This window comes from Sciurus carolinensis, chromosome 2 (genome assembly GCF_902686445.1).
Source record: "Sciurus carolinensis chromosome 2, mSciCar1.2, whole genome shotgun sequence".
Lineage (NCBI taxonomy): Eukaryota > Metazoa > Chordata > Mammalia > Rodentia > Sciuridae > Sciurus > Sciurus carolinensis.
Genome location: NC_062214.1, coordinates 189,706,368 through 189,725,232, shown reverse-complemented (window position 1 = coordinate 189,725,232; position 18,865 = coordinate 189,706,368). Strand labels below are relative to the sequence as shown.

Genomic DNA, 18,865 nt, shown 5'->3' with positions numbered 1-18,865 from the left:
TTCCCATGTTTCTAGGGAAATATAACAAAATGCTCTATTTTAATTCTTATTTCCTGTTTAAGCTTTTCCCCTTTGAAAAATATAGTTTCTGTTTTACTTAGCAAATAGCTATTATGACTTCCATAATACACCTTTGGAATAATTCTCAAGAGGTACTGTATGACAGAGATGAAAGGACAGTAAGACAGTACCTCCCACCCTGAAGGGTCAGTGGGATTGGCCCAAACACTGAGTATGCATAAAGAACATCCCTTGCTTAATCAAACCTACTCAATTTCCCAGAGACTAAAACCTAAGCTAGTAGCAATATATTCTTCAGGAAGGATCTAAGTTTTTCCAGAATTTAAAGAACCTAGATTCTCAGACTTTTCAGCAATAAGCAAACTGGAACACTGACTATAATCCATCCCACTAAGATATTTCCAGAACAGTCCCACCAATTCAGATTGTTCTAGCACCACAGAGGGTCATCAAGCACTTGGGTCATCAAGCATTTGGCTTTCTTCCAGGATTGGATTAGATGATGTCACCTTTTACAACTCTAGTCATGTTGTGACATTTACAGATATATGCCTCAGTTCCTCATCGTACCTGAAAATATCCAAGTTGTACTTTTACTCTATTTAGAGTTTCATTCTACTGTATCCTTTAAGGAAAAGCCATCAATAAAATAAAAAGGTGTCAATATTGGAAATAATCCTAACTTATGCCCCAGAAATGTTTCATTTTCATTGCCCTGAATCACTTCACTTGAATTCAGGAGACTAGGGAAAAACACTTCAGAAAATTTAGACTACATGAAAATTCTGTGAGTATAAAATTCAGGGGCAAACTAAAGAGACCCTCAAGACTCCACTGTGTGCAAACTAAGTTATGTCACAGCCTCAAAACAAGATGTTTCCAGCATGTTAATAGCAAGTTTCCAAAGGTTCCTTAATCAAATAGTGGAAAATATCTTATAAACTATTTCTTACTATATGGGTTTTAGTAGAATATCTATTATTTCTCTGGACTACTCAAATTAGAAAGTTAAAACAGTAATGTTAATGGGAAAGTTAGAAAAGTAACAAAACAGTAATTGTTTTTACACCACCATGAAATCTAGGGGTGCTCCTCTATCTCCTAAGAAAAGCACTGTCCAGAAATGTATTATATATTTGAGCTAAGTTTGGGATAGAATTCCAATATGGAAAGTACCTTTTTCTTTTTCGCTGTATCTGCTTATGTTACTGTTGTCACTGTACAAAGGTCCTGCCGTGGCATGGGGCTTGCAGCTGTGATACTGTGCATTGAGTGTGTTGACTGTTATGTGAATCAGGTGCAGCAGGATCTTGCTGATATCACAGTCTCGGTATGGATACTGCTCAATAAAAAATATAAATGGTTACTTTAAAGAAAAGTTTTTCCATTTAATCTTGCTTGTAGTACCTTTTGGGGATAAAAGGAAAAATATGGAAAAGTAAAAACACAGATTCTGATAATGACCTTATTTTATAAGGGACCATATTCTCTTCTTCTTGCACCAAACCCCTGACAGAAACAAAGGACAGTTCACAGTTACAATTGCCTTCAAGTAAGTTATTTGGCACAGACATACAGTGAATACAATTTCAAATACCTTCTTTGTTGTCTGACATAATAATTAATGTTTAGATAGAAGATTTTGAGTATAATCAGAGGTTGTCATTGGTCAATACCCTATAATTCATCTCTCTCTCTCTCTCTCTCTCTCTCTCTCTCTCTCTCTCTCTTTGGTATCAGGGGTGCTTAACCACTGAGCCACATCCCCAACCCTTTTTATTTTTATTTTGAGACCGGGCCTTGCTAAGTTGCTGAGGTTGGCTTTGAACTTGTGATCCTCCTGCCTCAGCCTCCTGAGCCACTGGCAATTCATCATTTAAAAAAACATTTTTAAAGCATATATTGACACAATATTCTACTACTATTTTTGTTCCAATAGCTCTTTTGCTTCCCAAAACTAATTGCATATCATTGTACTTCTTCTGAAGGTCAATTTTTTCTCCTACCAAGTTCTCAGAGATTGAAATCTCTTAGCTGTCTGCTCAAAGGTACACTACAGTACATCCAGAAACAGTGTGCTGGTGGCAACTCACCTTGTAAAGGATGACAAGCAAGGCCTTCAACCACATCTGCCGGATGTGAGGTTTTAGGGACCAGAGGGAACAACGAGGTGGCTGTTGGAAATAATGCCGTAGTTGAGGACAAGAGCAGTATTTGAGCACCTGAACCACCAAGGGGAGAAGGTGTTTTCCCAAGTTAATGTTATAGTCCATAACCTGAAATAGAAAGAATATTAGTAACTGAAAGAACACTCAGAAGTTCAAAAGAAAAGTTTGAGCCATCACAACAAAAATCTGGCAAAACATTAAGAGACATCTCACAAAATATTAACAATAATAACCAGTTATGTAAAGGGGGGAAGTCAACCTCACAAGAAACAAAACTAATAAATTGAAACTTCTAATTATCAATTTACTTCATTATCTATTAAAAATAAAATTTTATCTATTAAACTACAACTGAACTAGTCTCAATGAAAAAAATTCATACTGGTACCATGTGGAGAAATAGACCCTCTTTCAAAAGAACAGTTTAGGAAGAGGTATTCAGAAGTAAGAAAGAGCACACACCCTCTAGCACAGCAATTAAATAAGCCTAAGGGATATAATGAGACAAATGCTCTGAAATGTGTGGGTAAAGATATTCAGCACAGTTTATTGCCCCAAATTGAAAATGATCTCCATATCCAACAATATTGAATTAGTTAAAATGAATATTACTTGTATGACAACATAATACCACCTAGCCATTAAACAGGAGGTGACACAAATTTATTTATATGACCTGAATGGCATAAGAAATATTAGGTTAAAAAAGGTTACACATGGGGCTAGGTGGTGGCTCACTGGTAGAGCGCTTGCCTAGCATGTGTGAGGTACTGGGTTTGATTCTCAGCACCACACAAAATACATGAATAAAATAAAGTCTACTACATCCAAATATTTTTTAAAAAGGTTACATATATAGCAGTATGAATAATATGTTCCCATTATTATAACATGAATGTATGAACATATATGTAAACACAGAAGGAGTAATATACACCAAAATGTTAGTAAGCAATTTTTGACATGGATTCTGGAGTTTTAAATTTTAATTTTTTGGATTATATTTCTAAAGTAAACATGTAGAATGTGGATTTAAAGAAGGGAAAGAAGGAGGGAAGGAAGAAATGTTATCTTCTCTCTTCATCACAGATAGCTGAGTGTTAATGGGGCTCCATCCAGCTATGAGTAGCAAGATGAGATAACTACATGAAAATTCCTCCCACTTTGCTTATCTGTGCTCATTACTTTACAATCTATTTGAGCCAATTAATAGTAACATCCACCATCCATCAAATTCATGCCATGAGACAGGCACTTATTAAGGTGCTTCATGCTATGCTGTCTCTAATAAATCTCTGTTACCAATAAGCAGAGGATGTTCAAAGCCATGAGAGCTAATAACAATGGCAAAGATGAAATTTACATATACATCTTTCTAGCCCCAAGTCCTCCACCTTTGCACATTGGTGCAGCTATGCTGGAGAGTGAGATTTGTAGCTCTACTCTATATAGCCATGACCCAGATTCTGCTTCTGGATCCATATCCCAAGGGAATTCTCACATTGGTCGATAAGTACATACATACAGATGATCATTACTGAGCTATTTGGAGTAGGGAAGAGGTGGGAGCAATATGAGTTCATCCCTGGGGAATGGATAAATAAAGTGTGAGAGATCATATACCATGGCATGTAATAAAGCAGTTGGAAGTAGCAGACAAAAAAGGAAAAGCCAGTGATAATAGTGTGGCATGAAGTAGGTTGTATGATTAACTCAACTCTCTCCACTTGAAGCCACAAAGGAAGAGGATCTTAAAACCCCACGCAAACAAAATAATCTTATACCCCCTTATTGTTTAATGGGCACAGAGTTTTAGTTTAGGACCTTGAAAAAGTCTGCAGATGGATAGTGGTGATGGTTGCATAACACTGTGAATGTACTTAACGTCACAGAATTATACTCTTGAAAATGATTAAAGTAGTAAATTTTATGTTACCTGTCTTTTCATAATACTAGTTCTTACTCATTGTTATTATATCCACATACCCACACCTAATACCAAGTATTTGTACAAAACTTATACTCAATCAATATTTGCTAAATGGAATTTAATGCCTTGCTTCTACCAAAAACCCTATGTTTGACTTCTCAAAGCTGTAACCACACTTACCTGGGCAATTCCTGCAATAAATGCATTAAAGCAAGTTGACAGGCGCATTTTTGAGGTGCAATCATGAAGCAACCTTCTTGTTGGTCATAGCCAAGTAAGACATACAGGTGCCGCTTGACCGTGTTGAAGGCCTTTGCGCTGCTGATGTCTGACTCAGCGCTGCTCTCGTCTTTGGCCATGAACTTCATGAGCACTGTGATCAGCTGGTGCACTGTCTGGTGGTCAATTCCAGCATCTTCTGGGAGCAGGTCTTTGATGGTGTTGTCATTCTCAGGAGACTGTTGTCCTGTCAGTACAAGAAAAGCTGTCAGTGGGCAGCTCCTCGGCCAGTGAGTTTAACTGCAATCTCATTTGACATGGATAAAGCACCATTCTTTCTGCTTCTACTAAGTACTTAAGGGTTTTATTCTAGACCAGAAGCTTAAAGGCACAATACAGACTCTTAAGCAAAGCACAGTCCAGGGTGGAAGTTACTGTGCTCATCAAATACCAACTTACTTGAGAGTAGAAAAGGAATGGAAATAAATTAGGGAACCATAAAAAATGTTACTCCCAAACTACCAGACTAATGCCTAAACAAATTTTGTATTTAACAATTTTTAAATATGTTGGCAAAGTTTTATCCTCAGTGATAAAGAAAGAGAAGCTTCCATTCCAACTTTATAAAATAAGCATGTAAGAATAACTATAAAAATGATAGTTTAAAATCCACTGTGCACAAAAAGACCCATGGAGTTATTTTGTTTAAATACTGCCTCAATTCAATTATGTTCAAGAACAAACTGGTGCAAAAAAAAAAAAAGTTTTCTTTTTAAATCTTGAGACATCAGCATGTGTATTCTTTGAATGAGGTAGTCACAATCATAAATAGCAAAGTATAAGCCCTGCAGTATGTAATGAGAACATACAAGGGGGAGGGACACAGACAGAAAGAAAGAGAAGCATGAAATTTTGAAAACAGAAAACACCACATGAAGGAGAGCTAGAAGTTCACATGGAAAGAAAAATATCTGAGCTCTTGGCCTCCTCTTAGCCTCATAAATAACCATACGTGAAAAAAGCATCCTGACATTGACTTTCACTGTCATTTTCCAAAGTCAGACATTATATTGTGCCTCCCTTGTTCTGCCCCTTGTGATCAGATTTGGTGTAGGACTTTTGCTCTTCTATATTTAAGTTTGGGGACTTATTCAAAATACTCATTGCATTCTTATCCTTTTTTGACAAGCAACATTAGAAATTCTACTTTGAAAACAAAGCTTTTGTCTGAGGAGTGAGTTCAGCACACCAGCATTCTCATCTCTCATGCTGGAAGGAAAAGTTCTAAATGATGACAAGCTTTGGTTGCAACCTTTTCAAGCCTTGGTTACATTCATTATAATCATGGTATAAGTGATGCAACAAAGAGCTAGGAAGCAACTGATACCTACTAACTCCTCAACTAATCTGGCAATACCTGAGTCTTCCAGGACACAGTCCAGAGAAGCAAGATATAAGAAATATCTCTACGGACCACAGAAATTAGCTGGTAAAAGCTGACTTTTCCCTGGGACAGTGAGAATGAAGGTAATGTCAAATTCATAATTTACTGGTTAAGACCTACATATGAGGCAATAAGCTTGATTATTTAGTTTCCCTAGATGATCAAAAGAATGTTGGTCTGTTCACAAATAATATAGTGAAAAAGGGATAATTGATAGTCAATTTAGTCTAAAACTTATAATGTTGGGGAGATCATCAGATACTCCTCAGTGTGATTTTAGGATATTAATATTCTCTGTCTCATTAAGCCTGTCCTTACAGAAATGAATATGTACAATGTCCTGAGGGAATTTTTCTACCAAAAAACACTCAAATGCAACCTAAGGACTTGTTTATTTAAGTGTTTCATGTGCAGAGAGTGATCAGTAAATTATTAATATTATCATTATTTATCAGGTATGCATCAGAAAAGAAACCACTTTTTGTGGAACACCAATTTCAATGAGTGGCTAGCAACATGAAGCCTCACTGTATATTACAATTAAATTAAATATTTGTAATCTAGAATTTGGCCAAAAGCATTACCTATGGAAATCCCTGTAAAATTAAGTCAAAAAATTTTAGATAACTCTTTTCAGCATTAAAAATATCTATTTTTGATTTTTTTTCCCCTTTAGAGTGTTACTTTACAACTAGAAGGACATTACTGCTTTGAGCAAGTTTGGGCCAAGAATGTGACAAACATGGGAATCTAGATTCCCTGCAGGGTCCAATATTATCGTAGCAGCAAGTGATGGACATTAAACGATAGCTTCAACACTCCATCCTTTTAGTCCTGGGGTGCAAGGTTTAGGGAAACACGCATCACTGAGTCCTCACTAGCTCCCCTCCAAGGCAGACCAGGCTCGACCCCAAAGCCCCAAAGTTAAAAATGGAAGCAGGGAACATCTGAGAGGGAGATGTACCTTCAATTTACACCCCCTGAGATCTAGGGACCTGGAAACAGAAGAAAGGAGCTCTCCAAAATGGCCCTGCTCATTCCATCTCAAGTCAAGTCTAGAAAATAAGCCATCAGACTTTGGCTTAAATATTCTAAAATTCTTCCTACCATCACAATGCTTCTTTAAATATGAGGACTGGATTTTGCCAACAAATCACGTTTGCCTAATGACTAAGTACTGCTTTCATGTGCCCCCTAGTCTCACCCTAGTCTCACTGATCTTTGGTGCTTCAGCGCCAAGCCTGCTGCTCTTGATTTGCTTCTCCCTGAATAGCCTGTACTAGGTGATCCTTAACAAATTGGACATGCTGAAAAAAGGGCTAGTTAATGGGACCTTTTCGATAGAGTGAAAAAATGTCTTTTTATTCCAATAATTTATTCTTTCCATTGTGGGCTTTTGCAAATCTTATCTTAATCACTTTAAAATACAGTAAGCTTAAAGTTACCTCAATCAAATCCCTGAGAAAAATGAGATATAGATAAGCAGAAATGTCATTAAATGATAAATAGTACTGCTTTAATTATCTGTAATAGATATGAAATTTTCATTTTAAAATTATCTACAATATTTTCTCTAAGGCATGACAATTAAAACGCTCACTAGTTTTGAATTCTAGTGTTTGAAGTTCCTTTATCTGTCTTAACCACAGCAAACCAACATGTTAAGAGATTTGATTTTATTGTTTCTATATGAAAAATGTAGGTATTTTTATAATCCTGGAGGCAGAGCTATTCCCACGGTAATTTAGTGTGGATTGAGTCAGCTGTTCATAGAGGGATAAGTCACTGACACTACAGAATAGAACAGTGTTTTGGATTCATATGACTTGAAACCAGGCAGGTTCAGGAGCTGCTTTTCCAGACTTATTTCCTGTCACTACACCTGGAGTGCTCCGCATTCCCAGACCCTGGGTTGCTTCGGATCTCAGAACAAAGCCAACACTTGCACACCTGTCCTCTGCTCACAGTGCTCTCTCCGTCTGGCAGTGTCATCCTCCACCCGCCCATGCATGCACACAACCATAGAAGGGTTAGAAAGCTGGGCCCAGAGTCAAATTCACACCCTGCCATGCTCCCCATCCTGTCCCTCCCCAATCACCTTGTGTTTGCACCCTGCCCACCAGTCCCGGCCTGTTCACAGGACCTTCTCTGGTGGCTCCCACTGGTAGACTGCTCTCCTTCCCCTGCCCTTGACGGGACCCATCCTGTACTGTCACTTCCACTCTAGATGAGAGTTCCTACTTGATCTCCCCTAAAATAAGCAAGTGGATGCATCTTTGTATTCTTCACATTTCCCAATGTCAGGTACACAATAAAAATTTGTTATATAAAAGTTATTTCTTAAAGATATTATTTCAAACAAGAGCATCCCTATAAAAACAACCATACTTTTTAATTTATTGGGCTTAATTATCAATAGGGATTCTTTGTAGGCACAGTGGCTCATGTCTGTAATCCCAGCCAGCTTGGGAGGCTAAGGCAGGAGGATCAAGTATTCAAAGCCAGCCTCAGCAACGATGAGGTACTAAGCAACTCAGTAAGACCCTGTCTCTAAATAAAAACACAAAATAGGGCTGAGGATGTGGCTGAGTAGTTAAGTGCCCCTGAGTTCAATTCCTGGTACCCCAACCCCCAAAAAGAGGTAATTACAGTGGAAAGAAAGCCAAGTCTCCTGGGTGCAAGTATTAGTCCTATGCCTATCTAGGCAGATGTGACCTTAAGTCCCTTAAGCAGAATCACTGAATCCCTCAGTAATTCAGTTTTTCTATCCTTCTGTAAAGTGAAAAAAAAAAAATAATGCTTTACATATATCCAGAGTTGTGAAGGCAGTTAGGTAATTTGCATAAACACAATAGATAAAGAAGTACTGTACATATAAGTATTATGATTATATACCTACTATCTTTTAATTATTCATTGCAGAAGGTGAGGAACAAAATATAATTAAGTACCCTATGTTCATGGGTTGATACTGTTTATTCAGTATTGTGCTGATATACCTGCTGCACTATGCTCAGTTAATCTGCAACAGGTGCTCTAAATACCCAAGGACAAAGAATTCCTGGTTCAGCATTGGTGAAATTATCTCTAATTTTAAAATTTCAGGTTATCAGTTTAAAAGATTGTATATTTCATTAATTAGGAAGAAAAAAAGGTGTTGAAAAACTACTAGCATTGGTCATATGTGCCTTATAAAATAGAAAGCTCCAGAACTCTGGGCTCAAGACCTAGGTCTATCACCAGCAAGCCTATAACATTTGTTCCTTTGTGGGAAACTCAGTTTCTCCTTCTATAAAATGAGAATGTTTGTATTTAGCATATCCCTAATGTTTCAGCTATAAGGGTCTATGAACTTTATTTACATAAACAAAAGTCTTTAATTTGACTCATAAAAATCACAGAGGAATGACACTTTTTGGAACTTTGCAAAGCATATCTTCTACAGAAAATGGAATTTTTAATTTTACTTGTAATGTGTCCTATGTAAAGGCTAAGATCAGAAAATCATAAATTGTAAATTCAATGCCAAAAAGTTCAGTCTAAACGGCAATTAAAATTAAGTCTTGCTGCCTAAGTAAATAGCATCTGCTTTATTTCAGGCCTAATCAATAAAAGGTCTGCACAGAGGAGCTCATTATTTAGACCAAACAAAAGTATGTTTATGAAATAGCAAATTCTTAAGTTTCCATTTAATTGCTATTTTAAACCATCTGCAGAATCTTATGATTATCCAGCCATGTTTTTGTTTCAAAGTTAAAATATTCAGTGTCAGGCAAATATTAATGCAAAAAAGGAACACCAGTCTGAACTTGCCTTATAAGCTGAGTCAACCCGTTTCCAAATCTAAGCAATTCTTACTTATGGTGGTGTCATGTAAATGGTCTTTTCATAAGTTTTAGATACATATTTGATTAAACAATGCTGTTCTCTGCCCCTTTACCATCTGGTCATTTTTGGTGATTAATGAAATGAGCAAAGGCTTTTCTTAACTTCAAGAAAATTTGCATACTTGCTTTCCCATGGAGATGTGAGGGGACTCCTTCAGCTGGATTGTTAAAATGGATAATAATAATTGAATACTAACTTTTCAAGTAAGCCTTAAGATAAAAAGAAGCTGGGATAAAATTAAGAAAATTTATGAAATTGTATAGTAACAATCTCACAAAGGCCCAACTGCAGGGGAACTGAATGGATATCAGATTTCTAATGAAGCTCAAGATCAGAAATTCCTATTTATATTTTTTTTTTAATCATAGCAAAGAGGAGACATGAGCGATATGTAAATCAAGGTAGAGCAATTCTGCCAAGTGTTTTCTAGACCTTTTTTTTTTTCATCAGTTTTAAAAGAGAAAATATACTATGGGTCACCATCTGCCATCTGTATTCATGATCTTTGGGGCTCTCTCTCTCTTCTCCTCTCCTACTCTTGACTTCCTCTCTTCCATAATACACAAAGTCTCACACTTGAAAATTTCTTTCTGAAAATTTCTTTCTGAAAAAATTAGCTTAGAAACTATCCTTAGATCAAAAACCAAATATTTTTCAGCACAATACACAGGTGGCAGTTACCACGTTTGTTTTTGACAAATAAGCAGGCATTTAGAACTTGTACTATCTTCCCAGTGATGGCACCATCTTCCCAGCAATGCTCATGTGGGTAACATGCAGTCTGTAGTGTCCTTGCCAATGACTCTTCAACCACGAGGATACTTTATGGTAAGTTGTAACATATCATGGAACATTAAATGATAAGTTACACTGTACTATGCCAAATACGAGCCTATGATCCTCCCCAAAATGGAACTCCTCCTTGCTCTGAGAACAGAAATGCAGGTAGAGTTGCAAAGAATCAGGAAAGGCTAAGGGGATGATGAGCTGATGATGGTGGTTCAAATGTATAACCTCTTAAAATGTAAATCAAATGCATATTTTACTTAGAGAAGATATAGACATATGTAAACATATATTTCTATGTGTAAATACACATACAAATATATACTATGTATAGTTCTAGTCATCTTGGATTCTGGGAAAAGGTGCATACTGGGGCAATATGATGCTTCTTACTGGACCAAAAGTTAATGGGGTCAAAAATCATCTGCTGGGTAAGATGAAAAGAATTTCCATATCAGGGGCTCAAACATTTGAGCATCTGGGTAAGAAGACCCTTTTGGAACTCTCAAATCCTAAGAATATCACTCTGGTCCAGTTAGAGACACCGGATTCTTTACCTTGTCCACCTGTGATAGACACTTGTACATGGCCCTTCAACGTCAGAAGTACCCACCTGGTGTCTGTTCAGGTGTCCCACCGAGAGCTGGAGCAGACTGCTCATGCCTGGTCAACCTCATAGCTTAAAAATCAACAACAACTCTATTTAAATAGCATTAGAGACAACTCGAGCCTAGAAAATATACTCAGTGCTAACTGCATTGGATAGTAGAAGCAAGTTTAGTTTTCCTATTTATAATTAACATCACATAAAAAATGTTTATGCAACCAAAGTTTTGTGATTTTATAGGGATCTCAAGAAGATCCTTCAATGTTACTTCAATTCTTAATCTTCAAAATTGTCATGTGAATTAATTAACAGGAAATAACAATATATAAACTTTATATCCCAAACTGATGAGCTAGGTTAGAAGAGATCTGGGAAACATACAAAAATCTTAATGTATTTAATCTAGGTGCTGGTTTCTAGAATCTGAAACAGCTTCTCCTGGAGCCTCACACTACTTCAGGTTATTCCTAAATGGTCACCTATGATTTTGCTTCCTGAAAAACTGAGTTATTAATTACTTAAAAGGCTTTCATTGATCTTCCCAAGTTCAAAATACCACGTTCCATAGCTTGTCATAAAATAGAGAAAATGTAATAAAATAAAATCACATTTATGATTTAAAATGATCATGTTATATAGGCTATTTTCTAATAAATACCAGTGAAAAAGCAAATCTTTTCGCTTTGACAGGTAAGAAATGTGTTTTAGGTGTTATTAACTTTATAGGCTTTATTTAAAGATTTAATCATTGAATAGTTTTAACAAGTTAGTAATATATTTAAATATATTCATTCATTAATATGGTGATTTAGTTAAGAATTTTTAATTGTCACTCTTGTACCATTGTTTAACATTAGAGTTTATCTAGTCATTTGTTAATTTACAGGAAACTTTATTCTCTTTAAAAATGCAATATAAAGAAAAAACTTTATAAAACAAGTATAGGTGATTAAAAAAAAAAACAGGCAATGAAGCTTGTTTCAATTATCTGGTGAAGTCGGGTAGAAATTTAATTTCCTCTCAGTCTAATTTTTCTTTTTCAAAAGCAGCCAGTATTATTGGTTTGTCTCGGGGCTCACATGGCTGCTGCTAAAATATATGAAAAGAAAATGCATTCCAAACTTCAGCTCTACCTGTTTAGCTACACGGGTCTTATCATCTACATCTTATTCAGAAAAGTGCTTAGGTAACAAGGCTGGTGTGCATACTTTCACATTCTAGAACTTAGGAACTAAGTTTCATGTCAAGCTTCAGTGGATTTCCTGCCTTCTACATTTCAAAAACATTTGCTACTGGATCAGGGCTTTGCTATACCCGTTTACATCCCTGGTGATTTTCTAGGGAATCTAAAAACCAAACTTGTTACAAGCTCAGTTTGCCAACTTGGCTACTCTCTGTAAACATTCAACAAGACACGTCAGCCTCAGAAAGACATTAAACAGATTTAAAGGAAGAATGGAAGAAGATACTCAACGAATTTTGGAGGTCAGAGTCTCAGGGAGGGAGAGTGCCCTCTGGACTCTGCAGGCCCTTTCACACTGTCCCTCAGAGATCGCACACTCTTCTGGCGGTTCCTTGCAAAGCGAGCCCTCTTGATCTTCCACAAGGCAGCATCACTGAGGTTAGCAACATTGGTCCTCACAGCAGTGATGGCTTTGCAAAAGGAATTAAAGAAGTTACATTGTGGTGGAACTGCAAATGAGTACAATCACTTTGGAAATGAGATTCCTCCAAAGACAAGGAAAGGAACTACCATATGACCAACTATTCACTCCTTGGTGTTTATCCAAAAGAACTAAAACAGTATACTACAGGGATATATGCGTACTGATGTTTATAGCAGCACAATTCACAATAGCTAAAGAAGGGAACCAGTCTAGGTGTCTGTAAACAGACAAATGGATAAAGAAATTGTGCTTACACAATGGTAACTTTTAGCAGAAAAAATGTACACAATGGAGTTCTACTCAGCCATAAAGAAGAATAAAATTATGATATTTGCTGGTAAATGGATGGAACTGGAGAACATTATGTTAAGTGAAATAAGTCAAACTCAAAGTCAAAGGTGGATTGTTTTCTCTCATATGCAGAAGCTAGAGAGAAATTTTTTAAAAAATGTAAAAAGGGAGTGGAGCAAGATCCCATGAAAATGGAAGGCAGAACAATAGAGCAGATGAAGGGAGCTGAGGAAGGAAGAGTGAGAAAGTGGAGGAATTGCAGAAAGAAATTAATGAAATTACACTATGTATATGTATGAATGTATCACAGTTAATTCCATTTATAAGTATATCTATAAAGCATCAATTTTAAAAACAATAAATAAATGGAAGATCAGTGGACTAGAGGAAGGGGAACAGGATGAGGGAGGAGAGAAAGGAAGGTGGACTAAAGGTGCAGGCTGAAATGGAGCAAATATATTATATACACATATAAATATGTCCAAATGAACCCCTGTATTATGTATAATGCACTAAAAAATATTTTTAAAAAGAGATTATTTCCTTGACTGGCTATATAATAAGCTAGTTTGAAACACTCCATTTGTGTATCTTAATATTAAAGACATCTTTCATGGATGCATAGGTTTCTATCGCCCCCTCTGATAAGTCTTAAATATTAAAAAAAATCATGATTAGTGTCTATTGTGGCCATTGCCTATCATTTTTTTGTTTGGATCACCAGATTAAATTATCTAATTTTGATAACTTCCCCTCATCTTTTTAGAGCTATAAGCAACTAATTAATAAGTATACAAGCATTTGCAAGGTACAAATATACCTCATGAAAATGCTCACAAACATTAGATGTGTATGATTGAATACTATTAAAGGAATATACAGTCACAAATGGTTATTACAGGTCTTCAAGGGAATGATAAGAATTTGGATTTTGGAATACTAGTAAATACTTAAATCAATGGATTAGTATGATAGATGTTTAATAAACAAAGTCAAGGTATCCTTCTACACACCAAGTATCTTCTGCTTACCTAACAAGAAAAGGGACTGTGACTGTTTACAAGTTCTCTGTTTTACTTACTTGTAGGAAAAGGAAATTCTTTGTTACAATCCAAATGAAGTTGAGCTTCCAAAGAAAGAGTCTCAAACCTATTGACAAAGAACTCCCAGCTCAAAGCAGGAATATCTTGCTTAAGAAAATGCAGGAGTAAAAGCTTGCTCAATATTGTCGGTCGGTCTTTAACCACAGTATCAAACTGAAAGTCAAGACAAAGACAAAGACCCTGGGAAAGAAGGGAGAAAAGGAAGTCAGATGTAAACATCTAAGGTACGTCAATGACAATATACTAGACAAAGTCCCCAAACAAGACACCTCCTCCATCCACACACTTACAAGGAGAATGAGTGAACTTAAATCTTTTTTTTTTTTTTTTTTTTTTTAAATTTTTGGTACCAGGGAACCAGGGAATGAACTCAGTCACTAAATCACATCCCGAGTCTGTTTTTTTTGTGTGTGTGTGATGGACTTTCATTTTATTTATTTATATGTGGTGCTGAGAATCAAGGCCAGAGCCTCACACATGATAGGCAAGTACTCTACCACTAAGCCACAACCCCAGCCATCCCCAGCCCTTTTTATATTTTATTTAGAAACAGGGTCTAGCTACGTTTAGGCCCTCTCTAAGTTGCTGAGGCTGGTTTTGAACTTGTGATTCTCCTGCCTCAGCCTCACGAGCTTCTGGGATTACAGGTGTGGTAAGTTTTGGCAGGAAATATCGAAAGGTATAAGAGAAGCTTCTCCTAAATTTAGAATATCTCCTGAATTTTGCTTCTGAAATGTATGTTATTGATTTTCTAATGCATTAAGTAATAACTACTTAATCCATACACCCTCTAGCCCTCAAGGCAGTGTATCCTTGTTTCATTTGGGTTTTGTCTATAGTTTCACTGAGAAGCCTATTTTCAAAGCTACATTTCAATCTGACTAGCGTGAGATGAAATATCAGTGTAGTTTTAATTTGTATTTCTCTAATTGCTAGAGATGTTGAACACTGTTGACATTTGTATTTCTTCTTTTGAGAAAGTTCAGTTCCTTTGCCCACTTATTGACTGGGTTATTTGTTTTTTCAGTGTAAAAATTTTTTAGTTCTTTGTACATGTGCTAGAAATTAATGCCCTATTTGAGGTGCAGGTGGCAGAGATTACTTCTCTAGCAATTAGAGAACGCAAATTAAAACCACACTGAGATTCCATCTCACTCCAGTCAGAATGACAATCATCAAGAATATAAGTAACAAAAAATGTTGGTGAGGATGTGGGGGAAAAGGTACACTCATACAATGCTGGAAAGAGGTATGGAGAATTTGACCCAGTTATCCCACTCCTCGGTTTATTCCCAAAGGACTTAAAATCAGCATACTACAGTGATGCAGCCACATCAATGTTTATAGTAGCTTAATTCACAATAGGTAAACTATGGAACCAACCAAGCTACCCATCAACAGTTGAATGGATAAAGAAATGTGGTATATACCCAATGGACTATTACTCAGTTATAAATAAGAATAACTTTATGACATTTGCCACTAAACAGATGTATCTGGAGACTATTATGCTAAGCAAAATAAGCCATTCCCCAAAAAACCAAAGGTCTAATGTTCTCTCTGAATGCTAACACAGAACAAGTGGGGAGAGGAATAAAAGTTCAGTAGATTAGACAGAGGGCAACAAAACGGAGGGAGGGGGATAGGAATAGGAAAGACAGTAGAATAAATCTAACATAATTTTCCTATGTACATGTATAAAAACACCTAAGTGAACCCTACTGTTGTGCCCACTCACAGGAATGAGGTCCTAGAATAAGATATATCCCATGCGTGTATAATTTTATCAAAATGGATTCTACTGTCAGATATAACTAAGAAGAATCAATTTTTAAAAAGCTACATTTCTGAATACACATGAAGATGGCCTTTACATTCCCTTTCACTTCTAAATCGCATGATTCTCTAAAAGTCACCTCCTCTTTTTGGAATGTGAGTGGAACACTGTTAAAAAATCAAAGTTGGAATGGATGGAGCATCTACTTCTCTACTCCATGAGTTCACTATTTCACCTCTCTTTAATTGAGTGAAATTTAAAAGCTGTGATTCATTCAACCATCTCACTCATTCAATTGTAATCTAACAAGTGTCTCTTACGTTCCAGGCCTGGAGCAGGGTGGTACATACAACTACTGGTGAGACATCACAGAAGACTCCAGAAGACAGCTGGGGTTTATAAGGCAAGGTGGGCCAGACAGCACAACCCTACATTTTGTCAGATCCTGCACAGATTGCCATTGCTTCTTGGTCTTAAACTATCGGAAAAAGACTTACACCACACTGGGAGGCAGTGTGTACTCATAAACACTCGCATGCATGAGTTAAAAATATGGACTCATTATGAATCAGACCTGAGTTTGTTTAGCCACATACTTTACCTTTCTAACCCTTAGCTGCTCACTTGTAAATGGGAGCACACAAAAGGTTATTGTGAATATTGAGTGGGATAAGGCATGATGGAACACTTTTAATACAGGGCATTGGCAACTTAGTACCTATTTGACAAATGTTAGCTCTTGCCATAATTATTACTTATGATAATAATAGTGAAATAACAAATCAGTATCAATGTGGAAAAACAGTTCAGATTCTAGTCTTGATTTCCTCACTAATTTACTCTGTGCCCTCAATTAGTCTTATCTGTCTGGGACTTGCTTTCTAAAGTTAAGTAAACAGTGCACACCAAGATAAATATATGACTCTCTTAAGGTCTTGTATTCCACATCTCACACATTTGTGATATTTCATTTTGGTGGCATTCTTGCCTTCTCATGCTTTAGTTTGATTGCTATCATGATTCATCTGATTTCTCTTAACATCTATCCTCTAATGACAGGGGCTTCCTGCCGAGGGTAAACGAGTCTAGTTTAAGAAGGTGCTACACAACCAACACAAAGTTATGTAATAGTTACAGCTGTCAAGGAGTGATGTCATCAGTGGACAAAGACTAAAATGCAAGAGCCAACAAAAAAAAAAAAAAAACAAGGGATCTCTGAATAAGGTAAAGCTCTGGGATGGTTTTCAATTTAAAATTTATACTACATGGGTAGAGGTTGGGGGAAAATAACTCATCTTTTTGTTTCCATTCAAAATTAACAAACATGCATTCGAACACACCCATACCAATTTCCACTATTACCATCATTGTCATCCATACTATATTTACATGATGTCATGGTCTAAATGTCTGTGTTTGCCCCAAAATTCATTTGTTATAACTTAGCATTGTGATGGTATTAGGAGGTGAGGCCCTTGAAAGATGATGAGGTAATGTAGGTGGGACTCTCATGAATGGAACTAGTGTCCTTATAAAAGAGGCCCCAGAAATGTGAAAGGCACCATCAATGAACCAGATATTGCCTCTGCCAGCACCCACTAGAACTATGGTGAGTAAATTTCTACTGTCATATGAGCTACTCCATTTATGGTGTTTTGTTAAAGCAAGCCTAAAAGACTAAGGCACACGACAAAGAACTCGGTGATTTAGTGGTGCTGGCACAGACCATCTGCAGAACAAGTAGTACACGTCATACATCACCTGCAATGCTGGTCGCTTTATGGTGTCCAGCAGGAGACCTGCCCTGGTGGCCACTGCAGGGTTGACATCTTCCACAGCTGTCAGAAAGCAGCAGAAGGCGTGGGCCAGGGAGTACTTTAGCAGGTGGTTTTTGGTCACTGAGTGAATATCCAGAAATCTACAAATTACAGCCACTTTTTCCACTGCATGTAAAATACAGAGGACAAAATGCACAAAGTGTATTAGTCTGAGAACTGAACCCATAGATAAAAAGTTAATTCAGGGCCCCCAAGTGGCAATTTTAAATACCAAGGAAATTCTACTGCTATCCTCTCTGGTGGTGTTTCATCTGTGCAACAGAGGCTGTTTCCACCTTTATGCTGATTCAGCTCTTAACTTGACTTAGCTCTTAGTCATCCTTTTAAACAGTTTTTTTCTTTGTTTAACTTTCAGTTCCATTTCAAACTATTGTCTGTCTGCTCATTTCTGTGGCCATTCCATGGGAGCTCTGGGGACCACAGCGGAAAAGAAAGGCCCCCTCCAGCCAGGCATTAGGTTTGGGTCTACTCTTAATAGGTCCTGATGTGAAATGACAGAGAACTTCCTATGGTTGCAGAAGCCACGTATTTCTTCCAAGATACAAATATACCCTCACTTGATGGATTTCAAATTATTCTTCAAATCTATATTAAATTATTTCAGCCATTCTTGAAGCATGGTCTCATAAAAAATTTTCATACCTAGCAGAGCAATGTAGGGTGGTGTGAATTAAGACATTTCAGTATTTGATTAATCTATTCTGGAAGCCTGAAATATTCTTCCTATTCTTTTATCCTTATTGATATGCTACCATCCTTGAAGAATTAATTGCTGAGGTTCTAGCTGTTATATGAAGTCCATTTTGACCTTCCATCCAATGAACTCCTATAAAAAATACTATTCATTTACACATTATTATTTTATATCTGGCATTTGAATACTCATATTATATACCTATATGCCATTCTTCTTTAGTGTTCTTACGTCTTTTTTATCAGCTTCTTATATGCTTATATTTGGTCTCATCAATTAAGTTGGGAAGCCCTTGATGATAGGAATCGTCACACACACTTACTTACACTCACTTTTATCACTCTCATTGTACCTAGTACCTATAGTCTTTATTTATTCAGTAAATTCATGAATTCACTTGTTGTTAAAATATTTATTAAGAATGTATGTGTT

The 18,865-nt window shown here is 36.6% G+C and overlaps 1 protein-coding gene across 1 annotated transcript in view; it reads right to left on the bottom strand.

Moving 5' to 3' along the window:
• The window catches only part of Unc79 (unc-79 homolog, NALCN channel complex subunit), a 252,433-nt gene that overhangs the window by 85,890 nt on the left and 147,678 nt on the right, over positions 1 to 18,865 (bottom strand). The window contains 9 exon segments of the mRNA XM_047541641.1: positions 1,198 to 1,360; positions 2,115 to 2,297; positions 4,300 to 4,352; positions 4,355 to 4,585; positions 11,070 to 11,135; positions 12,538 to 12,579; positions 12,582 to 12,716; positions 14,103 to 14,304; positions 17,663 to 17,844. Of these exon segments, the coding sequence (XP_047397597.1) occupies positions 1,198 to 1,360; positions 2,115 to 2,297; positions 4,300 to 4,352; positions 4,355 to 4,585; positions 11,070 to 11,135; positions 12,538 to 12,579; positions 12,582 to 12,716; positions 14,103 to 14,304; positions 17,663 to 17,844 (1,257 nt within the window).